The sequence below is a fragment of the Halichoeres trimaculatus genome, unplaced genomic scaffold, assembly GCF_033239565.1.
Source record: "Halichoeres trimaculatus isolate MK-OKI-2021-1 unplaced genomic scaffold, fHalTri1.1 fHalTri1_scaffold_2, whole genome shotgun sequence".
Lineage (NCBI taxonomy): Eukaryota > Metazoa > Chordata > Actinopteri > Labriformes > Labridae > Halichoeres > Halichoeres trimaculatus.
Genome location: NW_027437180.1, coordinates 14390469 through 14415363, shown reverse-complemented (window position 1 = coordinate 14415363; position 24895 = coordinate 14390469). Strand labels below are relative to the sequence as shown.

Genomic DNA, 24895 nt, shown 5'->3' with positions numbered 1-24895 from the left:
GTCGACCATTAGAAGACATTGGGAATTGTTCCACAACAATGAACACAACACCAACATGTGACTTAGAGAGGGATGGAATAACCAATATAACTTTACTGATCCTTCAAAAAAAGAAAGTCATGGTTCTCTGTGCAGTCAGTGAATCTATCCTCTCATATTGAGGTATAAAGTCTGGTTTATTGTGCAAAGCTACCAAAGTATGAGATTGTCATGACTGTTATCATTGTTGTTCTCTTAAAATGACAGTTTCAAACTCAAGAACTAGTTTTCTTTTATTCCTTGGTAAATGTCAGGATCTATCTGGAAGAACTGGAAAAACAGTTGTAACCTGGGTTAAGAAATACAGTCATTATTTTCCTTTAACCTGAATAAAAATAAAGTCTCAAAGGAAGGCATGTTAGACATGACCACGACAAACACCCATCTCCAAAACCACGCACAAGATTTCTGGGTAATAGCATTAACCCTGCAGGGGTCCCAGTAAGTCCCTGCATTTCTTGAACTATTGAAAGGCAGGAGGAAAAGAACAGGCTGATTTTATTTTTGAGTTACAAATGATGCCCTGAAATCTGGAAATAAACTGCTGGTATTTTATGCAGCTGGGATTAATTTGCTCTGCACTTAAATCCATAGACTTCTGATGTAAACAGCAGGGCTCATTTTAGCTTATTTAATCTATTAAGTGAGGCTTCATATTGGTAGTTAAACCAAATCAGCACAAGACTGTTTATATATGCTGAAAAATATAAACAGGTTTAATAGAAGCCAGCTAAATTACTGTAAGTTTGGATAATGGTAACAAATTAAGAATTTATATCACCAGAATAAACTTCAAGACACTGTGTATCATGTGAGCACTTTGAATCAAAATGAGACAAACCTTGTAGTTTTAAGTGCTAGGTGTATTTAAAAATTTTGCACAGACAATGAATAATCAAATATTTAATAATCTCTAACAGAGACAAAATAATATTTAAAGCTCAACAAAATCAAAAATCTCCTGCCTTTGACATCCCACCATCATGCTACACGTCCTCACCAGCTGATTTGTCAAAGCTTTTGCTAAGGTTACAAGGCTCCCTTTGGATTGTGTTGCATCTCTTCAATGGTCAATGGTACAACGGTTGTGGAAACCATACCCACATAAACACAATATTAAGGACTATGCAAGAAATTAGCTGTGGTACTAAGCATGCGTTGAGCTTTTCTGTGTACATGTTATACATATATTCAGTCTTTCTCTAAGGCAAGTGTATGTACAGGGTAACAACGCCCAGCCAGTCCCAGGCAACTCAAGGTCAAGTCTCTGATAAAATATTACAAGCTTGTCTATTTCTGCATTCTGTGGTCTGCTTTTCACTGAATTCTCTTTTCATCATCACATGTATTTTTTTTATAAGACAGAGAAAAGACATCAAATTATCTTACCAGTTGAAGATCTTCCATCTTTACACAGGTCTTATTTTTTCATGCACCATGGCTTTCATAACTTTACAATTACTTTTTACAAGATATGAAGGTGACTTCTCAAAACTGACTGCAAATGAAACCAGTCATATTTGAACAACAATAAATCACATCTTACATCCTGAGAATTAAAAAAAAGCACAAGAAACAGACTGGAGGAATCATTTAGGTGCACTGGGGAGCCAATATGATGATTAAAAAAAAAGACTTGGCAGATGAGAATTAAAGGACATGCTTCCCCCTGCTACTGGATAAAAAAAGTATGAATGACATTACTTCTATTCAGTTTGTTTTGTTTTTTTGTTAGACAGTGTTAACCTTCATCAACAATAGTAATATGGGTCCTCACACACTCACAACTTTTATATAATTTAACAAAAAATATAGATGATGTTATACTTATTTGTATGTACCCGTCTAGGTCTTTGTCCAGTCAAAACATGAGCATCAGGCCACTGCACATACACAAAGAAGTTGTAGCATCTTATTAAAATGGGTGCAAACAAGTCAGGTTTCTTCTCTGACAAGTACAATTAAACATCTATCCCCTGCTGCTCATTGAAGGAAACAGGAAGTACTATGGCTGTGATTGATCAGTCTTACACATAAAATATTAATAATTTAAACGACGTGTCAGAATGACCCCCCCATTCATTGAGCAGGCTTCAGTGGCACTGGTGTTGTGCCAGCCTCTTGTCAGTACTCATACTAGACATCGCGTACGCTAACATAATGCACTGAAAAATAGATGCATTAAAACTTTACAAACTTTAAGCTTTATAGTAAATACTTTTCATTTTTGTATTATATTTTTCTTTTTTACTTCACTGACATCACAATATTTAAGCAAAACCTTAAAGGAAAATAAACTGATCAGGTGTTTGTGTTATTAATGGTTTTTGTTTTTTTAATTTCAAGGTGCAGGGGAGGAGGAAGAATTCAAGGTGCTGTTATTTGAGAAATGGTCTGTGGGGGATGTGGATTTGCAGTCAGGGTCCTTCCAGACCGTCTTTTATTAGCAACCTTTAAGTGACTGATTCAGATAACTCCTTAGTGCTCCCTCCTTGGTGCTTTATGCTCACTCCACTCACTTCCGTTTGGTAATTCAGTTGCTCTATTCATTCATATCAAAGTACAGAAGAGGAGGGATGAGGCTACAGAATATTTTTCTTGTAGACCCCCCCCTCCAACCCCCTTATATCACAACTTATTGTAGAGCTGTATGTGAATACTTCATTTCGCCAAACCAAAAATGTTTCTAACGAGCTTCATTTTCCATCTCTGTGCTTTCAGGTCCATTTCCATCTGCTACACTCAGAGTGTCGTGTCCTGGCGAATCGACTGCAGGCAGCCCAGCAGCTGGTGATACGGACTGCCCGGTGAGGCCACAGTCTCAAAGACGGACTGGAAAGCCCTGCGGTCCAGCTCTTCATCAATCTGGTGCCGGTAAAAGTCCATGGCCACCAGGCAGAACAGGTTGACATCCACCACCTCACTCGAGCCCATTCTGCTGATCACGTGTGGAAGGCTGGTTTAAAGCAAAAAGGTTAAGGATAGAATGCTTCACAATTTGGTTGACCTTTTTAGTTCAGGCCTTTACTTTAGACCAGACACATTGAACATTGCAGATAAAACACCAAAACCAATATCCTACTCTCAGGTAAGGATACAGAGCTGAGATCCACTGGGAGGTGGAAGCAGAGACGAAGAAACAGGAGAGGCTCCACATGGCCATAGCCACTGGAGTCCTTTGAGTGAAGTTGGACAAGGACAACAGCACCCAGTCTCGCACCATAGAGGACTGACCTGTGGCATGGAGTGTCTGGAAAACCTGGAGGTGGAAGCAGAGCAGGTGGTGGAGAAATTAGAAAGGAGCAGAAATATTTCAAAAATCTTTTCAAGTTGGAGTTTCAACATGTGCCCTAGTTATTAGTCAAATCCCATCAGAGACACCGAGGTACATCTATGGAGGAAAAACAACCCTGTATAGACTTCAAAGTGCAAACTGTATTATACAAAATGCCTTTAGTTAATGCAGAAAGATATAGCTGTCAAAGCAACTCATCTTCCAGTTTATCTCAGTAAGAGCATCTTTTAAATTCATGTTAGAGATAATTTCAAGCTTTAGAGATATTGGCACAAACTAAATGTTCCGACTAATTTCCAAAGGTCATTTTCACTGATACTTAGCTGGTCTGAAAGAACTGAATGCCTCCCATACTCTAATGCTTCCTTTCTGCTAAAGTCTGATTCAAAAGAACTGCACTCTATAGCTCCAACCATGAACCATTAAATGCTGAAATCAGAGTGAAACATACAGTAGTTCAATATCTTTATTAGTCTTTCACTTAAACTCAGAATTTGCATAATAAACAGTGACATGTTTTCATTTGTTCAACAGTATTGGATCACGCTGCTCACCTTGTAGACCACAGTGGCCATGAACTGTGGGTAAGGTTGCTGATTGGATAAAAACTCTCCAATGACCTTGTTCATGACATCCTGGGGTGGAAAGAAGTCATCCAGGAATTGGGGCAAAATCCTGGACACGACTCGAGCCTCGCTTGGCAAACCTTTCCTTATTCTTCAAACACAAACCATTAAAGCAAACAACAAAGAAACACTTTATTAGAACCATCTGCTGCTGTCACTTGATGTGGTTGGATTATTTGGACTCTACAAACCCACAGAGCTTAAAGATAAAGGCATCAACATGTGCGCTCATTAAGTCTAGATTACTTGTTGTTGTTCAAAACTTTTGTGTAGTTCTTGTGGAGTGGAGGCTGTTTGAGTGCGTACCTGTCAAAGAGCACCGAGACCCGCTCCATGGCAACAATGATGGACTCGCTGTCAGGGGCCTGAGGATCAGAGTGGGCAGGGCGACTGGCAGGGCTGGCTTTCTCCTTCCCTGAGGAGAAACCAACATGACCCGTCGTGACGCCCTGCGCCTCTGCTACGTCAGAGCCAGAGTCAACCTGACCTCTAACCCCTGTCACGTCTGAACCTGACGCAAGCACCGCTGAGGGGACGAGAGGGGGATAGGCACGGGTTGGGCCAGTGGGGGAGAGGTTAGAGTGGGTAGAAGGGACATCGATATTATAAGATTCAGACCTTTGGTCAATTTCACATTCTTAAGATTATGAGACTGGTGCTTTAAGTATTACAAGGATTTCAACGCAGTGTTCAGTGGCCACAATTCATACAAGATTATCCTCTCCTGTGACCTGAATGAGCTTCAGGTGCTTTTACTTTACAGTAGAAGTAGAGGTGTGCAGAGGGTTAGAAGTTGGTTTACTGAGAGCAGGTTTACTAGAAGAATTTAGGAGCTAGCTCCGGGCAAGAGTTGTTATCAAGCCAGCTACCAAATGGGCAACAACATGCCAGAAGTTCAGAGAGTTAGTAGAGGCCGACGTAGGGGTTTGAGGTAGGGTGTATTTATCAAAGTATGAATAAAACACATGTATGACATGCAGGAAGCAAGCATGCTCTCTGCTTCTGATGCTCTAAATATTACATAAAAGGTTAAAAAGAATTAGTGTAAGTCAAAATAAAAAGGTTCAGAGCTAATACAAAAACCAAAACACAAACAAAAAAAGTACTTTGCGCAACTGTTAACAAGAACTTCCTATAATTACTTCCACATCCATAAATAATAACATGCACAAGCAGGACTTTTACGCATGCAACAAAGTGTGGAGAGATTTCAGCAGAAGTCGCAGTACGATGCCCAGAGCAGTCAGAAGTTTGGTGTCCTGCTCATGGGCATCTCTGCACAGTGACCCTGCTGGTTCTGAAGCAAAGCAACTACAGAGACCATGTTGTTATTTTGTTGTTATGAAGTGAGTCAATGTGGTTAACAATGGAAAATAAAATGCTGAGTGGAAGCGATAAAAGCACCAGTCAAAAGCGTGGTGGATGATGGTGATTAAATAAGAGGGCAGACTACAACACATCAGCCCTGCTAGCTTCTTCCTTACCGGTGTACATGCAGGTGAGCATCAGGCCCAGGGCGGCCATGGCTCTGTGTGGGGACGGCATGTTGACCCGGTCCACGCTAAGTTTGACCAGCGCTTCTCCATCCACGCGTGACAGCTGCTCCGACAGCAAAAGACGCTCCAGACCACGAAGCACACAGTGATAAATGACAGAGGGAGTGGAGTCCTCACTGGCAGACACCATCACACCACACAACTAAAAGAGCAGGCGAGAAACAGAGAAGAATGAGTTTGGAGGAAAAGAAGGATTTCATAATTGCACACACAGAATAGGGAATGGACTCTGTATACAACTCTTTATGTCTTATACTAAAAATATAAGGCAAACACAACCCATTTGTAGTAATGTTTCATGCATAAAACCGTTCAAAGATGTAATAAACCTGAACAACTCCAGCCATAAACTCAGCTCCAACATCCAGAGGGTAGTTCTCCATCATGTAGAAGGCCACTGCACACATCACCAACACGTGCTGCTGGTTATGGAGGTTCACACAACTGCAGAAAACAAAGAGGAAAAAGAAAGCAGAGAAGAATTTGAATAAAGCTGGGGGGCAATTATTGTTTAGTAGCATATTATTATTATTATAATGATGCTATATTATAAAGATGGTGTTTATTACATCTTTAACATGTTTTAACTGAAGGAGGCTGTACACACTTCCCTTTCTCTACCTCCCTCTACATCCTTCATTTCTGTTACATTAGTTTACAACCCACTTCCAACCAAAAACTGAAAGTAAAAAGGGATACGATGGAGAATTCAGAGTGTCCATCTGTGTCTCTTGTTCCAAAAGACTTCCAAATCTGAAATTGTAGGTATACTGCAGTAAAAGCTTGATACTTAAATCAACTAGGTTGCCTGCTTTTTGCAGCTCATTAGATGAAGACAGAGTCTGAGTTTAATGAGCAACAGGAGGAGATTGATACTTACTGAGCAATAGCCCTGAGGTTTGACAGCAGATAATCTGAGACGGTTGGAATAAGCTGTTTGGCCGTGTCATCCAGGAGGTCGCACTCCAACACGTACAGCACCCCATGCAGAGCCCCCAGACGGCTGGGCAGGTGGGTGCTACGCAGAGTGGTTTCCAATAGCCGGCAAACGGGCTCAGCGATCGCTTTGTCCTGTGGAAAATGTATTCAGAGTTCATGTATTCAGGGTCTTACTCTTTCACTTCAATGGTACACTATTAAATCGAAGTATGAATATAAAAATTACTACTACACAGGCCCTCCACCCACACACAGTCACACTCACCATGCCCAGCACAGCCGCAGCCTTACAGATAGCTGGCACCAGGTACTGATTGAGGATCTCGTCCTCTGGAGGATGGAGCTTCTGCAGTTCCATCAGGGTGGAGAACATCATGTCAAACTGGTTCCTCTCAGTGAACAGGTCTGACACTGCCAGCAGCTACAGCGAAAAAACAGACAGAGAGAGCAGGGCAGTGTAGAGAGTGAAGAGAAAGCCAAAGACTGTCTTAGTCCTGTTCTTGTAGGATCATTTTTGAGGACAGGTTTCACATTCAGCTGTCTGTATTGTAGCTCACCGATCGGACCACTTCACTGATGAGTATGGTTGGAGTCCTCCTGTTGCTTGGGGAGCCGGGGATCAGCCACTGGCTATACAGCTCCAGGAGGAACTGGGAACATGAATGAATGTCCACACCTGCACGGTGCTTCCTGCAGCACAGACAGAGAGTGGAAGAGTATCACTATGCTGTTCTACAGCAGTATGTGTTTTAAGATTAAAGCAACATGTTTGCTCTTATGTCTTTGACCTGGTGTTGATGGGTGAAACAGGTGGGGAGGTGGGAGCCGGGGTGTCTGTTTCGTCTTCTTCATCTTCACCCCATTCTTCCTCCCTCAGTGGGGTGATGTTGTTACCAAGCCACACTGAGTGGATGGAGACCTGAGAGGGAACGAACGTTTTGATTTTTGACACCAAAAGTCTGTTAACCTACGCTGGTTACCTCACTCTTTAATTCATGTTTCCCTTACCTGTCCAAGTTTGTAGTCCATGTTGCCCATCTCCCTCTCCGTGTTAATCTGAAGCAGCAGCCTCTCGTGGCTGATCAGAGTGCCCGCTAAAACAGTATCGTAAAACATATTAGAGTGCAAGCTGTGTGAGAAGCAGAGGCAGATAGAGACATGATGTTTAGATTCTGGGTTACCAGCTGAGGCTGATGACAGCGATGGTACAGGGTCCCATGCGTGGTACGGGTGGTATGTATGGACATTGTCTCTCTTTGAAACAAGGGCTTGAATCTCTCTCTCCACCTCACCCCTGATCACAGCAAGTTTTCTTCCAAACCTGAGCACAAACATTCACACATAAACCCAAATCTCAATTTTCTCCATTCTTATTTTTGACACATCTTAAGCAGGAATCTAAATCAGTAAAAAGAGTTACCGTGTCTCGAGGGCTTTGAGGCTCTTGTTGCGGGGCTGCTGTTCCAGACAGCTGACTGCAGGGTTACCAGCAGTCGGCAGGGTCATGGCACTCAGCACCAGGCTGGTGATGGCCTGCACTGCTAGCACATTCAACTGGGTACGCTCCAAATCCTCCTAGAAAAAAAGATAAAACATTGAGCCATATTTGGGAGCTATAAAAGAAAACTGAATGCAACTTATTTTGGAAATATATTTGGTATCTCTCAGAGTTTTATGAGATTTCTTGAGACTCATTACTTTTTGAGTCTGTGTGAACCTACAAGTGATGTAAATGCACCAAAATCCCCTTTAAATCTGCATGTTTTTTTGCCACCAGTGGTACGACAGTTGAAGAGAAATGGGAAATGTGGGAAGATATGCAACAAATGGCTGAAGATGGAAGTCAAACCAGCAACCCCTGTGACCAGTGCCTGTGTAAAGTTTAACGGCTAAGCCAGCGGAGTGAAATCTACTCATTTAAGGATGTGATAAATAGTGTGTTTGCACCTCTTGCTGCATCTCCTCCTCCTGGTCCATAGTGATGGGTTGGGTGACCAGCACCCCAAGCAGAGTGGCCCAGGTCTCCTCAAACTGTGTCCTGCTGCTCCAGCCTGATCAAAGACAGGAGAAAAACCTTTCAGAGGACGGGTTCAGTTTGCAGCCTTCACTGATGGTAAATCCACAAGAGATAGAAACATCTCAGACTTTCATGAATCAGCCTCAGAAGTGTGTGTTGTAGTACCTAATGTGTTGATGCGGTACAGGAACTCTCTGAAGACATCTTTTTCCTGCAGGAAGTCCACAGGGATCTCAGGCAGCGTTGTGCCAAACTCTCCTCCTGGTTGTGGGGACCAGCCCAGTTTCCAGACCTGCAAACACACATGAACATAACATCTATAAAGAAAAAGACTCATGTTTTCTAACCTCAGGCGTACTGTCTTTGTGACACTGACCAGTGGAGGTACTCTGGTGTAGCTGTTGACCAGGGGTAGTCGGGACAGACTGATGACAATGTTACGTAAAGTTGGAGTCAGGAAAGCAGGAAATGCACGGTTTCTATGGTGACCAAGAGCAAGGATGCTCTGCAGACCTTCCACCAGCTCTGCCATGATTTCACATGCTCGCCATTCTAACATGTCTGCAAAATACAAGGGAAATTTGTCATCATATGCTCACTATAGCTATTTTTGAGACTGGACTCACATTAGATCATCACACATATGAAGAATGCACTTTATTGAGAAAATAAAACCATATAAAACATAGAAAATCTTAGTTCTTACGATTAGCACGTGCAGAGTCCACTTCATCTTCCTCACCATCTCTTTCTGCTTTTGTTTTCTTCTTTTCTGGATGCAGAAGCTGGTCTCCAGGACTCACAGCCACTATAGAAGCAAAGACAAAAATGTTAAACATCCATAAACTCTACAGTGTGTTACAAGTGAATGCACAGGCCCATCCTCCAGTTGGAAAACCTACCTGCAACAATAATAAGGTGCAGACAGTAGATGAGGGAGCAGGTGTATGTGCTGTACTCAGGAGTGGAAAGCTTGTTCCAGACACAGGGCTGCTGCAGGGCCAGACAAAGGCAGGACAGAGCCCACTGAAGGTCGACGCTCAAGGGCAGCTGGTTGCGGAGGAGATGCCAGACGACCACCTAGACAAAAAGACAAACACAGCAGAGGCAGTGATGAAGCAGCTAAATCAGACTTACCTTCAGAGGCCCTATGCGACATATAAGTCATTTCAGACGGAGTCATCATTCTCAAGACACACGTCTCCTGAAATGTGCTGGGATTCGATGACATACATGGAGAAAATGAGAATGAGGTGCATGTGTTGGGATTTTTTTATTCACGTGTAGGGATTGGAATTTTTTTTTTTTTCAACAAGCTTTAGATGAATGAAACTGTCTGAAATGACATATATGTCACATCCAGTCTAAAAGAGAAAGGCAGGCTTATGTGGCATGCAGCATTAAAGGTATATACTCGTAGATGTTGCACCCCGTCTAGATGGGTTAATGTCAGGACTTGTGACTCTACAAAGACAGGAGCAAAGAGGACTTGGACTTCAACTTAAACAGACTAAGGACTTGTTTGAGGAATTCTTAAGCAGTAAGTATTTCCTTTTTTGTGTTATTTGACTGCTGAAGTCTGAGAATTAAACATGTAAACCAGATGGTAGCTTTTTATTGTTTACCTCAGTGGCAGTGCAGGTGAACGTGGTGATGAGGTGCTCCTTTTCAGATGAGATGTGAAGTGAGGATGGCAGTTGATTTACACTCAGCAGGTACTGGGACAGAGCCCTGCAGAGTGACAAAACCCTCGGGTAGAAACCGGGCTCATCTGAAAAACAGGCAGTGACACAGAAAGATAAATACTTCTTAAACATTTCTCAACTGTGCTTCTTAACTGTGTAATGCAAACTTGAGGTTAGTCTGAATGACTGAATTGAAAAACTTGAAGACAATGAGCTTTAACAACATAAAAAGCTGAACTGCATCGACCAATGAAGCTCTGAGCAAAAAAGCATGAAGCTACTGTGTACACTGTACAGCTCTGGAACTGATTAAATCCCTTTTAGTGCAGAAGTCAATCTAAGGTCATAAATCCGAGCTCCCCTAAATCTTGTAAATTCCTTAAATTGAATGTAATATCCTTCAGTAACCTCCACTTTTCATCTCTCACCATAAATGTCAGCCAGCTGCTCCCAGTAGGGCTGCAGCTGGGAAGGTGGCAGGAAGGACTGATGTGGGACAGGAAGTGATCCAGTGACTGCTGCAAGGCGCTCCAGTGTTGACTGCAAGGCGGTCTCAAACAAGAGTGACCCCTGACCCCGGGCCAGCCGCTGCAACCCCATACTCAGACAGGGACAGAGCAGACTGAGGTTGAACTCCTGCAGACAAGAAGAAACAGCATAACTCAAGCGTTTGAATCTACCCAAACTAGAGTGTTAAAAATACATATAACTGGAGTTTTGATTAAAGTTTCCACCTTGCAGTTCATGGTGTTTAGGAGGTCAGCCGGAGGCAGCTTGGTGAGCAGCTCCGTCGTCTCCAACAGGGAAACATCTCCACGCAGACAGCACTGAGACTTCACCAGAGCGATGTACCAATCCTGGAGATGAAATACAAACAGCTTTTGAGAAAACAATTTCCTCAATCACTTTAAATCACACAGGTTGAAATTAAAGATTAAGATACAGTTAACACATGTAATACAGACGCCCCTATCCCTAAATACCTTACCTTATCTGCATTGACCAGTTCAGGAGCAGGTGGGGGATCCCCATCCAGTGGGTGGGGTGTAACAGGAGGTGTGGGGCTCCTGGTGTCTGTAACAGTGGCTCTGAACCTGTCCAGCAGGGAGTAGAACCTCTGATGCCTGTGAAATAAAAAATGAAGGGAACATGAATATGACATTTTTTAATCATCAAAAACCTGTCCAGCTACATTTCACATTGAAACTCATTTCTGGGATTAAGGTTGTCAAACAAGACAACATGATCACATAGAAAATGTCAACACAGTGATTCATTTTTACCTCAATCCCACATTAAATGCGTTAATATAGTTTATGAAACCACCTCTGAGCCAGGCCGCTGGTCTGGAGGTATTCCTGGATCCGGTCCAGTTCCTCCACGGGCAGCTGAGCTATACTGTTCTACAAGGGGGAAGGACAAAACCACACAAGATCAACTTCAGGGAAGGCCATGTGCACTAATTAAAGTACAACATTACTATTTCCATTTCTATCCATACACAAGCCTTATGACTTTATGGATCTATGATGGAGTCACACCCAGAGTTTACTTTAGCTGGTATCTGCCAGCTTTTGTTAGGCTGGATGTACGATTGTTTGGCAAATCAAAAAAAGTCATTAGCAAAAAGTCCACATTAATAAAACCATGGTGGTCTAATTTCTTTTTCCCTTGACAAAGAGGGATTTTCTTATACACTAAGTCAACCATGCCACATAGGCTTGCAGTGAATTACGTGATGTCGTTTGCATAAAACAAACAAAAAATGACAGGAACAGAAATTTGTCAAGCTCTGATGTTTGTGCTACAAAAAGCAGCGGAAAAATGCTTCTTTTGTTTTATCAGCGATCATGTTTTTTTTTTTTTTAAATCAACAAAAGACCCTCACACTGGCAGGAGGAGCAGAATTCAACCTCCAGGTGTACCAAGAAAAAGAAACATCCGTGCATGAAGCTTTACCTGCAGGGTTTCTGCCAGCAGCATCTCCACCCGGCGGCAGGCCAGAGTATCCACCATGCGAGCCAGAACCCTGAAGGGTGTACTGAGCAGCTTGTCCACATACAACATTAACAGGGAGCCAGACTGGCTCAGGTGAATTCCTTCCAAACACTGCAGAGTCTTTTTTAACATGGTGGGCTGCAGACAGGAGAATATTCAGTTAGACAGATACATGAGAGTTCACAGGAGGTAAGAGAAAGGAGAAAATGTGCTCAAACTTCAGGACTCTTCCCTCTGTACATGGGGCAAGCTATTCAAACTCTAGACCAAACCAGAGCCCCAACAACCCTTTTGAACACAGAAACAGAGTGTCTTCTCACTGTGGTGAGGTTGTCGCAGCGGGACTGGATTGCCTGGATGAAAAGACCACTGGCAGCTGAATTGCGGTGCACAGCACTGATGAAATCCTGCACCGGGGGCTCTTGGGACAGATTGATGAGGTCCCGCACGTGGTTGACGATCAGCCAGGTCAGATGTTCTGAGTCATGGAGGTTTTGACACTAAAAAAGCAAAAACATATAAAACAATCTCTCATATTTGCATGTCATTGTGTATTTAAGGGTTTTTTTGTTTCAAATAAATGTTATAAATATTTTGATCCCTGTCGCTTGAGGCCTTACCACATAGTCACAGAAGAGGATGAGCGCTCCCCTGCGTACAATTTCTCTGTTGACCATGGCTAAGCGTGTCTCAGGCTTGCCCTCTTCTCCTTCCCCTGATGAGTGAGGGCTCAGCAGCTTTGTGCTTGATAAGCTGTGTCCTCTGATAGGTGGAAAGAACAGAGATGAAGTTGAACGTCATTAGACACCATACAATCCTGAAGTTTTCAATGGGACATGAATTTACCTTGCAATGCACAGAACTCACATTGAACCATAGTTTTTTAGCTTTGCATACCATGATGAGAAAAACACATTTTGTGAATGCTTTGAATTGGGATGTTGTGTGTGGTTTAATGACTGATGGCTTAGGTCTACATGTATAATTTGCCATTTAATGTTACCTTGGTGTCTGATGCACTTCTGCCCACCAGGAGTAGTTGGTGTAGTTGATAATAAGGAGGACTTGGCACCACAGCAGCACCAGAGAAGGGTGGGTAGTGATCAAGCACTGCACCATACTGTTGAGACCTTCCAGAGGGTAAAAAAGGCTCGCCTCACTGCCATTCTGTCCACTTCCAGTCTCACCCTTCAGGAGTCGACTAGCTGCAGCTGTGATCCTGCGAAACATTCCTGTGAAAGAGGAAAAAAAAGATAAATTAAAGAAAAAGACTGTCACACTACTCAGAAAAGTTGGCGAGGCATTATTCATAATTATTAACATAAACTCACCACTTTTGAAGACATGTATGAGACACATGAGCAGTGTGCCCAGCTGCTGGCAGTAGAAGGTGTGCTGCTGTTCTGTAATGTCCACTTTAACCTGTCGAGAGGAAATGTCATCCAGCAACACACCGACCAGCTGGAGCAGGAACCTGGAGGGAGGATATAAGGTCCAAGTTTAACCAGAAAAAAAGGACACTTCATGGTTGCAAAACAGGCAGAATAGAAGTTCTGCCATCCAAACCTTGGGGATGATTTTCCCCAATCAAAGAGGAGCCACTAACCTGGCAAAGGTCTCCTCAGGTGGGGCCTTTTGTGCTTCACCATTAGGCTCCTGGCTGGAGAGTGTGTCACTAGCGGGCTGTTCAATCGGGGATGGGCACTGCTGACGGAGGCGACGAATCGTGTGGCAGGAGAGCAGGTGCGGAGAGAGGGAAAGTTCATGGATCCGGGACAAGACGATGTCTTCAGTGGACTGGGAGATGAGTACTCGGAGCACCGCCAGGATACCAGACACCCAGAGCTGTACCGTGGTTACTGATGCCTACGTGTGAAAGGTTCACATTTTTTAAAAATTCATTCAAATGTTTATTACATTATTACAGATCATGCAAAAGTGACCAAGCATTTAGATTTAAAATGCTCTATGCTCTGTTGTGGCTCATCAACCAAAGATGTCTGCATCTATGTGACGCAGCTCTGCTGAGAGGTTATTAATGTTTTGGTTAAGCAGAGTAAAGTCATGGTCAGCTAAACATCTGGTTGTAGTTTTGGCACTGTGGACTTGTGCTCAGTCACTCTGAAACTGAAATGAGTGTCTCAAAGCTTGTCAGCAGATGGGAAACACTGAAGGGCTCTAAAATCTTCTGGTAGATAGCTGCAGTGACTGTGGACTTGATAAACACAGTACACCAACACCAAAAGATGACACTGCGACCAAAATGATTAAGTTTGTACGTTATGTATATTACATTTTAACATCCTTAAAGGGATAGTTCAGTTTTTTTGAAGCGGGGTTGTATGAGCTCTATGTGACCACTAAGGACATTAGATACAGTAGAAAGGTGTCTCCTCTCCCTCAGTCAGACACAGACTGTAATCGATGGTGACGAGGAAATAGGCCCTAACAGGGAGAGACGGTACCAAATTCAAAGGCTATTTTCTCTGCCTACAAGAACTAAAATCAAAAAGTAATACCACAGTTTAAGAGTACGCTACATATAATAATTTTTAAGTGCATTAAGTCTTCGGAAATATAAACATTTATTAACATCCTTGGACGTTTCCTCTGTATTCCTTTCAGTCTCCATCTGTAGCAGCTCTGTGTACTCCGGTTCATACAGGTATCCTTTTGGTTCCAAAGTGAATAGAAATTCATCGCCGCTGTCATAGTGACTCATTTTGAATTTCCTACGCTGCCTCACAATCCTTAAGGTACAAACTAAAGAATTACGAAACTTGATCAAACTTACATGAGGCTACAACCGGCGCCCGAAGCATAGCTTGTTTACATTCCCTACAGCTGAAAGGAGCGCACTAGCGCTGGGCGGAAGGATAAATGACCAATTAGTTAGGTCCAGATAAATGTTTATATTTCCGAAGACTTAATGCACTTAAAAAATATTTTATGTAGCGTACTCTTAAACTGTGATATCACTTTATGATTTTAGTTCTTGTAGGCAGAGAAAATAGCCTTTGAATTTGGTACCGTCTCTCCCTGTTAGCGTCTATTTCCTCGTCACAATCGATTACAGTTTGTGTCTTATTGAGGGAGAGGAGACAACTTTCTACTGTATCTAATTTCCTTAGTGGTCACATAGAGCTCATACAACCCCACTTCAAAAAAACTGAACTATCCCTTTAAATAACTAACTAATGGTTAGCACGTAATTTCTTTATAACTATGTTTTCAGATGCACTTCAATATTAAAGTGCTTCAGACATCTCAGTTGCTTGAATATTTTTGATACAACATGAGAGCTCTCACCATACTGGCTGGAGTAGTAAACATGCTCTTGAGCAGCATGTCCACAGGTCTCAGAGAAGAGGGGGCCACGGTCTCAAAAAGAGTGTTTAAGACTCCCAACGCTTCAGGAGAGTCCAGGTGCATCTGAGGAAGAAGAACACATTCAGAGAGAGGGTTGTAAGCCTGTTATACGACATTTGTTCACATCACAGGTTTGACATGTCAGAGGTTTGTTGGGGAAAGTCTTTTCTGTCATTGACGATTATTTTTTAACAGCGAGTGAATAATAACAGAAAGCCTAATATGAAGCATGCACGTGGAGACATGGGATAACCAGAAGAATACATGGGTACTGGGTTCCTCCAAGTTTATTTTGTCAACTTCTCAATCATTATGTTTTTCCGGTCATATCTCAAGGGTGGTTTAGTCGATCTCTTAAATCATTAAGCTATTGTTTGGCTTCAAAATGAATCAAATCCATTAAAGCTTACTACTTTAGTAATAGAATTTAAACACAAAACTTCATTATTTATGATGAATCAAAATTATAATTTTTGGTGATAATTCACTTTCACACTATGTGCCCTTCCTCCCTTCCTTCCTCCCTCCCTTTGCTTCCTTCCTTGCTTCTGACCTGCTGTTTAGCAATCATGGGAAGTATCACATCAGCGATCTGCCTCGACAGCCGTTTCCACTTGTCCTCATTCTCTTTGTGACACTGCTGCAGCACAAGGATAAACATCTCCAATACCTACGGCACACAACGAAGCAAGTGTCAGGCAGAGAAAAGACAGGCAGAAAACACACACCGTGTCTGTCTGTATCTGTGAACGCACCTGATGATACTGCACGAGTCTGAGCAGCATTGAGACCACCACTTCTTTCTGTGTGTCCAGCTCTTTGCCAGCATCTGCTTTGTTTGAGCCCCTCAGAACAAACAGATCATGAACTATTGGCTGCAGGGCTGGGATGGCTGTGGAGGAAGGAAGAAACGAGAAATTGTTGGCAGCTGAATGCTTTCGTAAATGTTGAGCATGTAGGGATGTTGGAAAGTTGAAATGGACATATTTAGATTCACCAACTTTAAAACCTGTTCTGTCTCTGCTGCAAATCAAAGCATTTTCCCTTTTAACACCAGCTCCACTGGATTCTTCCAGAGCACTGTAATCTTTCCACTGACTGATCATTTATACCATCTTAAACAAATTACACTATCTTAAACAACCTACACAAAAAATCTAAACACCAGGAGGGCCTTTATTAACGTTTCTGTCCGAAAGACCTTTAGACACTTTTCTTCAGCCTCTACCTCAGCGACATAATGTCCATACTATCCTTTCCTTATCCCTCCAAGCAGTGGTTTATCAGGCGTCTGGCCCATGAATCTGACAGCATCTTTTTTAGTGTTCCTCTACCTCTTGCTTTGAAATTTTGAGTTTCCCTCCCCTTTTTGATTAAGAAATCATCTTTTATGCTTAAAAAAAGTCCATAAAATACTATCAACTAGGGCTGGGGGATATATCGAATATATTCGATGTATCGCGGGTTTTTGCATGTCGCAATCGTCGAGTTTAAACAGAAAACTAAATGTTTTCGGTCGTCAGAAATTAAATCTCTTCGGTGATTCGCTCGTTTCACTCTGCTGCTCAGCAGAGTCTCAGCTGGTCCTCCTCTCACAGCGAGCACCACACTCCCCCGCCCACCCAGAAAATTTCTCCTGCGCATGCGTGTTTCAATATTAGGAGAGAGAAGAAAAGTCGCTTGCACGTCTTATTAGTCTCGGGTTGCAGGTTCCTGGGGCTTGTTTTCTAGAGTGTAGTTGCTCATTTGGGTTAGCTTTGCTGCCTGTATGATCCCTGATTCTCTTCCAGCTCTCCACAACGAGAAACAAACACGGAATGTTTTTAACTTTCACTTTCGCTTTTCAGCGCACTCTGCCCCCCTTCTCTGAGTGCCGTTTGATCACAGCAATCAGCTGTGAACTGCTCGAAACATGACGGCAGATGAGTATGATGCTATTTTACAGCTGAAAACCAAAATACTGCTAGCTGGGATATTATCAGAAGACAAACCCAAATCCAATACAGTTCAACCAGACCCCAGGCTCAAAGACTAAAGTCACTAGAGTCCTTTCAGCATGACCAACATTATCCAGCTAGCTGATTTATGAAAAAAAAGTAATATTGTCTCCAACTTTAGTTTATATTTTCAAATTGTGATATAAACTAATATAATATAATCAGCCAGTTGAATAAATCTGAATGAATTATTTTACAGCAACTAAAAACATGTAACTACATAAAGTTTGGTTTAAAATAAAAGGTTTGCTCAACTTTACCTGATTGAGATTTCTCTTTTTGCTTTAAAATTTTAAAAATCCAACTAAAAGGTATGCTTGAATCATTATAGTGATGTCATTTTATGCATCAAAGGGTTTGATTTAACATTAATATAGTGAGTTAGAGGAAATATCGAATACAAATATCGAGATATTGAATTTTGGCCATATCGTGCAGCCCTACTAGCAACACGCTCTTTTCTCTTCCTTTAAATGTCTGCTCTTCTGGGCATGGATACTGGTTTCATAGCCCTTCATCAGAACAATGATTATGACTGATATCTTTCTCACCAGTCAACATGTTTCCCTGCTGCTTTCTTATCCATCTCCTCTCCTGACTAATTTCTCAATTTCTACCCAGCTAAAAACATTTTATACTTCATTTCCATTGTTAATCCAAAAATCTCTCTGCATAAACTGTGTTTTCAGTCTTCGCTGTTCCCCTGAGCCCAACTCACATCATTAACAGATTCCTATTTACTGTCTAACTCTTCCCGGTCTGATTATCAGTTTCCGCCCACAGTTCCTGTGTGGACAGCTTTCAGCCTCAGTAACATCTACATTTCCCCCCACAGAGCTACTCCCTTCATTCACAGGGTTACTGACATCCTGTGGACAGTGGATTTTTTACTTTACCTCCACAAAGTAATATTCAGTGAAAAAGATTCACAGTTGATAAAATCTATCATGTCTAGCCTCAGTCTTGTTTGTGTTGCTCTCACCATGTGTGATGGCTTTCCTGCCACTTGCCATGATGCCGTCACACAGCTGGATGATCTTGGGGATGCTGATTATCTGCTTTGAATGGTAACGCTCATACGACAGAAGCACCAGGAAGAAAAAGATGTTGGGAATGATGGCTTCTGAATCTCTGCCAGGAGGAGAAAAAAGGGGATTTTTTCCACTTAGCAGAACAAAACTGGAAATCTAAAAACTGTTCTACAGTTGGCATGAATAATATTTATCATTCATATAAAAAATGGCAGGTCTAAAAGTCACAATGCTTTACGATAATGTCACAAAACAAAACTTCTCTACTGGAGAAAAGGACAAAAAAACACTACCTGAACTGGCCAACTTCAATGTACTCAAACTGCTTCAGGACGAAGCCGATAAACACCTGAAAGACAGAAAACACTTCCTCAGTTTGCTCAATTCCAACAGTGGAAGAGAAGTTCATTTAAAATGAATGTTTTCTTAAATACCTGGTCTGAGTCCAGGAGGCAGTAGTTGACCCTTAGCTGCACGAGTTGGGCGAGCAGGTCCAGGACTTGTCTCTGCAGGGTCACAGAGGTGCTGGTGGTGTACTGCTTCAAAGCTTTGATAACCAGTGGCTCAAAAAGACGGATGTGGTTGTGGATGGCGTTCTGGAAGAATATGAGGCTTTAGTGAAGCAACTTATTCAGAACAGAGAGGGACTAAAAAGATTATTAAGAGCATGATCAACTTGTATGTCATAGTTTTTAAACAACCAAATAAAGTTACTGTAAACATTAAAAGTATTATTCGTAAAGACTTGTAAGAGACGTTCTCGTGTTCTTCCCCAGACCTCAGTGAACGAATTTGGAAACATTGGTCCACAAAACCAAAACATCTAAAGTTTACCTTGTCTCCTTTGTGGCGTGTTGCATTTGCGATGTTGGACTTGAGCTGGTTTGAAGCTTTTTGCATCACATCAAACCATCTGCAGGTAGTAAACAAAGGAAGGGTCAGTTTAACATTCTGTGCTCACTGTGCATTAATGTGAAAGTAATGATCATCAAGAAACATGAGTGAGACAAGAGTTGAAACCGATTGATCAAAAAAATGTGCAATCAGAAAATGCACTTTTAGTTTCAAAAACAAACCAATCGAAAGTTGACAACAAAGATGCATAAAAAAAGATGTACAGGCTTAAAAGTTTGTTTTAGTACTGCCAGTTTAATCCTGTTCCTCTAACAGCTGAAGACTGTGGAGCTTGTTGAAACTCACCCTGAAGTGTCCTGCTCCTGCTCCGCCTGCACCATGTTTCTCAGACTGGCATCGGCGAGGGCCTGAGTGAAGTGAGTGTATGGGGCCATGAAGCAGTAGTGATAGAGGCCTGGTCGCAGGCTGGACGAGCCAAGGCGAAGAGCCTTTCCTTGGGATCGGCTCGGTCCACTCAGGACGCCCTCATACTGGGAGGCCAGGTTAGTGCCAAAAAGAGTCTTCAACAGCTACAAAAAGAAAGGTCATCGGTTAATAGACCGAGAAAATATGAACATCTCCTTTCTACGATGTGGTGGTTGACTGACATACTCTTTCTAATGGCTGATTAGGATCATAATCAGAGAGCAGGTCAGCTGATGGCTGATATATGAGGCTGATTTTTTGTTGCTTTGTAGGTACCGTATTTTCCACACTACAAGGCGCTGCGGAATATAGGGCACACCTTCAATGACTGGCCTATTTGAAAACTGTTTTCATATATAGGGCGCACCGCATTATAAGGCGCATAGAGTAGAAGCTATATTAGTGGCTGGTGTTGCGTTATGCATCCACTACATAGAGCTGCGCTAAAGGGAATGTCAACAAAACAGTCAATAAGTCAGTCAAACTCAGGCTACATCCACACGGAGCCACACATTTTCCTATCCAACTATTTTCTGTGCCATTTTCAAAAAAAGCACGCTGTAAAGACGAAGCCGTTTCTGCCGTCCACAAAAGCCGTTTCCAGAGATCAGTTCAAATGCCAGACCTTTGGGGGGCGCTGTATTGCTCTAACAGTAAACAAGAGAAGAAGCCCGGGCCAGCCTGTGAGCTAATGTTAGCACTTAGCAGAATTCCTCTTTACAGGTTCTACTGTTTACCGCTGTTACTCCGGCGACGCCCCCCGACTACAGTAGCCATGATTAATCAATATTGATCCATATAAGACACATCGGATTATAAGGCGCACTGTCGGCTTTTGAGAAAACTGAAGACTTTTAGGTGCGCCTTATGGTGCGGAAAATACGGTATCCTGACCAGCCATGTGTTTTGAATGGACTTTAAATTATCTAATGGAAAAGAAAATAGCTGTACTAAATGTCAGAAAATGACTGTTATTTAAAAATTAAACCACATTGTTCAACACATCATAGCAGGTTTTAAACCAAGACAAGCCCGTGACTGTTTTAAACCGATTTAAAATGCTGTCATTTGGAAAAGACAGTGGTGACTGAGGAAACTTAAAGCTGAATGTGGACTGTAGATCAGTGAAATGGACTCAAGTGGAAGTGCTAACATTGCAACTAATGTGTTTACTGTTGAGCAGTGTCTGAAGACACTACTTTTTTTTTTTTTTCAACTGGCCTCATGAGCAAAGAAATCAGTCTGTGCCTATTCATAAAAATGACACTAGTCAGTCTCTTTTTTTGATCCGTATAAATATGGACTTACTTTAACTCTGATGAATAATGTCTGTAAAGGCAAACTTCACTGAAGACTCTACCTCCCAAAGTACCTTTAGAGACCTAAGGAATGGTACGGTTGTGCTTTTATGGGCTCAGTCTATCAGGGGGAACTTGTTGAATCTTCTTTGATGTTAATTAACACAGATCTTTCTGGGAGTCCCTGAGCTCACTTGTCTTACAGGTCCCTCTAGGTTCCTGCTGCAGACAGCCTGCTGCTTAGGACCTGCCAGGCTCCAGCTGCTAAACTATTAACATCAGCCCCATCATCATAATCTCTGTCAAAACGCTAATCCTAATTTTAAACAGTTGGACTCAAACTGCTCTAGCTGATACCTTTGTTACTACCTCCACTGTCAACTTCAGTAATGTAGATGACGATATGAGACCTGTTGAATTTAACACTAAAATATAATGATAAGTTGATCATTTGTTTGAATTTTCCACAGAAACACCTCATACTGTTTTCACCAGTTTCAATCTAGCTATCTGTTGTGTTTGTGTAAAAATGTGTATGGAACCATCGCACAGGGAAACCAACGTCTTTACAGGCCCTGTCGGCAGGAACCAGCCTCACTCTGTGTGGAGTCACATGAGTTGCAACACACTGCTCAGTGCTGGAACCTTAAAGACTACCACACAAAATAAATGTATCACAACAGCAGTCGAATAAATCCTGGTTTCACAGACAAACACTGACTCAATACTGACCTGCTGAACACACACTGTGGACATTGTTGGTTCTCTGGAGAAACAAGACTTGAGGTAGCCCAATATTTCCTCAACACACTGCAGGAAAAAAAGAGAAGACATTATTTTTCTATTGCTCACACATTAGCATACTGAATGACACGGATTAAGTTGCTCTTTTTTCCTGTTTCTTTTTATTCAGCATCTAATCCTAAACACAGCCATGTCACGCTCACCTTGCTGATGTCATGTAGTGTGGCCAGCTCGAGGAGCTGAGACAAAACATCTAAAGATGAGCGCAGAAAACTCCCAAACTTCTCCTGGCTACTGTGGAGGTCCAGTGTTACCTGGAAGATAAATACTTTCAATATCACTTCCCAACAGCATTAAGGTTTATTAGTCTGTGGTAAAGCAGTAGTGAGAATAAAATGAAAGTATTCTCTGACCTTGTAGTTGGCATGAGTAGCCTTCAGGACATCATACAGCTTGAGGTAAGGTGGCAGGTGGTAGAAGTTGCCGAGGGTGGTTGATTTGTTCACAGCTGTTGATCCTGTGCTGTCTGCTGGTCGTCCTGCTCACAAAAGCAAACATCACATTTCTATGAGCTTTCACAAACCCCGCTAATCTTATATTTTTTATCAGCACCAGTCCCTGCTCATGTGCACATGTACCTGTGTTGACCTCATTGCTTTTCTTTGGGCTCATTGGTGCAGCACTCGGCTCAGCAGCCTCCTTTTCTTTGCCCTTTCTCCGAATAGGGCTGAGAGAGGGGGTGTTACCCAGGGAGGGAAGGGTGGCCTTAAAGAGGAGGACAAAACATTAACTGAAAGTAAAACCAACATGCACTTTCAAGGCATAAAAAGTGACATCATGGCAGGGTTCACAAATAACCTTGAAACCACAGACTGTAAAAAAAAAAAAAAATTAGGACGACATCTTGCTAGGCCTGAAGTGAGGGGCTGCTCCCCCTGGTGGCTGCCTGCAGTATGTGTAAAAAAAATCCAGCTCTCCAGTCATTCCACATAGGCTGTGGTCAAACTTTGAAAAATTAATACTAATACTACTCAGATCTAATTAATATCACTTGACTGCCTTGTATTTAAGTCCTCTTTTTTCGGAAAGTTTTGTTTTCATTAGTTGTATCAGGTTAAAACAAGGCTTTCCGTAACGTTTAACGATGATTGACAGCTGTCGTTCTTGTGCATTTTTGGGGGGATTGTAAAATATGTCAGGAGGGCGAGCCAAGAAGTGATTAGACTCTTGAAAGAAAAAAATTAATTATTGTTGTCACCCTGCTCCACTTAAATTCTCTGAGTCCCTCATCATCTCTACTGCGCAGACTCTGGCTGCACAATGGCTGCGCCTCAGACGGGGGTATTTTGGCTTCAAAACTGTACAATGATAAAAGGCAGAGCCACGCTGTCCACTCTATATACAGTCTATGCTTGAATCATGTGCCCTTCAAACCCAAAGTAGAGGCTAAGGGTAGTTACTTTGACAGCTGGTCCAGGTGGCGTGTCGTCCAGCACATGAGCACAGATGTTGAGGACCTTCAGAAGGTGTGAGAAAAGCTGTTCAACCATGGCCACCAGAGAGCGCTCTGACAGACCGGCCCAAGGTTCATCCAATTTGTTTGGGCCAGCACTGGTGTTAGTGCTACCACCACTGCCTTCTTCCTCCCCAGCCCAGGGGTTGCGCATGCATTTTGGAGCTACAGCTGGAAACAACATAAAAAAACACTAGTTACTGTTGTGCAGATTATTGTGTTTGCCTGGTTATTTTTGGCATTAAAGGTGTCTTTGCCAACAGCAAACAAATACATTTAAAGGTTGAAGCGACATTAAAAATATGGTAAGGTAAAGTTCAGATGTTTATTACTCACCAGAAAGCAAATTCCCAGAAAGCACAAGTGCATCCTGGTGTGCAGAGAGATCCAGTGGGAACCAGGCAGAAGACAATAAGGAGAGGACCATGTTGGCCATTCCCACAGTCAGAGTTTTCCGCTCAGCGTCTGCAGCCGATGAAGAGGTGTTTGAAGAGGCCGGTGCACTGAAGGGCACAAAAGGAAAATCACAGAAGAGAGACACATGATTTAAAATGAGTATCATACAATGATATGACATAAAAAAAAATAAATTCCCAAAGGAGAGGTCACACACCTGAGGGCTCTTCCCCTGCTGCGGTTGAGACTGGAGCGAGAGGAAAAGCTGCTACTAGAGCTCACATAGCCACAGTGCCAGCCCGTGCTCCAGGTGCAGACTGGAAAATTCAAAGTCAGGAGGCACAATGCCTCACAGCAGCCAAACTGCAGAGAAATAGATGAGTGACTTTAAACTCACACTGAAGAAAATACAGAAACAGTTTGCCCAAATTTGTGGGAAGAAAAGGCAAGTGTTATATGGAAAAGCTCACAGTGAGGGCTCTTGAGGTAGAGGAGGTAAAAGCATGGGACACGGCAGTAACAACTCTGGACAAGTTGTTCTCTAATGTGATATCAGTCACAGTGTTGGACAAGTTGAAGCCTCTGTACGTCCTGGAGGTCACAGAAAAAAAACACATAACTTAATATAGAAAACAGTGTTTTGCAGTTTCATCTTTATCATTATTTTGACTGAACTTCTTAAAACCCTAATTTCAAAAAGGACACAGTGTACCTGTTTTTAATAACACTTTACACCAGGAAAACTTCTAAAATTTAGTGTCATCCTCAGCAGGCGTAACTTAATTCACTGATTCACTCAGCATGGTGGACATGCAGTTTGTTCTGTTTGTGTCGCCAAAAACCAAAGGCTCAAGGTGGACACCAAAAACCACTGTCTGTGAGCACAGGTAGTCCCCACATCCTTAAATACAGGTTAAAACTGTTCCATTACAAATCTGATCCAGAAACACTGGTACTTCTCTGGACTGGAGACCATTTTGGGCAAAGTGAAAACCGTCCTATAGTCAAATAAATATTTCATAATGTCTTTTTTGGGGCCCTTTACCCAGAGTCACAAATGTTTTAGAATTAA

General features: G+C 42.3%; 1 protein-coding gene and 1 non-coding gene across 4 annotated transcripts in view; both read right to left on the bottom strand.

Moving 5' to 3' along the window:
• Window positions 1-929: 929 nt before the first annotated feature.
• The window catches only part of htt (huntingtin), a 36380-nt gene continuing 12414 nt past the window's right edge, over window positions 930-24895 (bottom strand). For 2 of the 3 annotated variants that reach the window (XM_074683809.1, XM_074683818.1), the window contains 45 exons: window positions 24294-24414; window positions 24041-24186; window positions 23764-23930; window positions 23375-23598; window positions 22553-22679; window positions 22328-22452; window positions 22118-22228; window positions 21903-21980; window positions 19753-19976; window positions 19387-19465; window positions 18987-19148; window positions 18846-18901; window positions 18504-18652; window positions 16280-16416; window positions 16078-16194; window positions 15465-15587; window positions 13762-14021; window positions 13487-13629; window positions 13159-13387; window positions 12776-12917; window positions 12476-12655; window positions 12117-12293; window positions 11484-11560; window positions 11146-11281; window positions 10892-11014; window positions 10586-10793; window positions 10098-10243; window positions 9375-9552; window positions 9179-9280; window positions 8849-9033; window positions 8638-8764; window positions 8403-8506; window positions 7876-8030; window positions 7637-7776; window positions 7464-7549; window positions 7244-7374; window positions 7013-7145; window positions 6721-6876; window positions 6397-6587; window positions 5846-5960; window positions 5445-5658; window positions 4267-4486; window positions 3889-4051; window positions 3138-3298; window positions 930-2995 (listed from right to left, as the gene is read on the bottom strand). In XM_074683809.1, coding sequence (XP_074539910.1) covers window positions 2782-2995; window positions 3138-3298; window positions 3889-4051; window positions 4267-4486; window positions 5445-5658; window positions 5846-5960; window positions 6397-6587; window positions 6721-6876; window positions 7013-7145; window positions 7244-7374; window positions 7464-7549; window positions 7637-7776; window positions 7876-8030; window positions 8403-8506; window positions 8638-8764; window positions 8849-9033; window positions 9179-9280; window positions 9375-9552; window positions 10098-10243; window positions 10586-10793; window positions 10892-11014; window positions 11146-11281; window positions 11484-11560; window positions 12117-12293; window positions 12476-12655; window positions 12776-12917; window positions 13159-13387; window positions 13487-13629; window positions 13762-14021; window positions 15465-15587; window positions 16078-16194; window positions 16280-16416; window positions 18504-18652; window positions 18846-18901; window positions 18987-19148; window positions 19387-19465; window positions 19753-19976; window positions 21903-21980; window positions 22118-22228; window positions 22328-22452; window positions 22553-22679; window positions 23375-23598; window positions 23764-23930; window positions 24041-24186; window positions 24294-24414 — 6742 coding nt within the window. In that variant the 3' untranslated portion in view covers window positions 930-2781. The remainder of the gene's footprint in view (window positions 2996-3137; window positions 3299-3888; window positions 4052-4266; window positions 4487-5444; window positions 5659-5845; window positions 5961-6396; window positions 6588-6720; window positions 6877-7012; window positions 7146-7243; window positions 7375-7463; window positions 7550-7636; window positions 7777-7875; window positions 8031-8402; window positions 8507-8637; window positions 8765-8848; window positions 9034-9178; window positions 9281-9374; window positions 9553-10097; window positions 10244-10585; window positions 10794-10891; window positions 11015-11145; window positions 11282-11483; window positions 11561-12116; window positions 12294-12475; window positions 12656-12775; window positions 12918-13158; window positions 13388-13486; window positions 13630-13761; window positions 14022-15464; window positions 15588-16077; window positions 16195-16279; window positions 16417-18503; window positions 18653-18845; window positions 18902-18986; window positions 19149-19386; window positions 19466-19752; window positions 19977-21902; window positions 21981-22117; window positions 22229-22327; window positions 22453-22552; window positions 22680-23374; window positions 23599-23763; window positions 23931-24040; window positions 24187-24293; window positions 24415-24895) is intronic. The other variant, XM_074683826.1, reaches the window with a different exon arrangement.
• On the bottom strand, window positions 21701-21830 carry LOC141787234 (small Cajal body-specific RNA 14). The gene has a single exon (XR_012598050.1).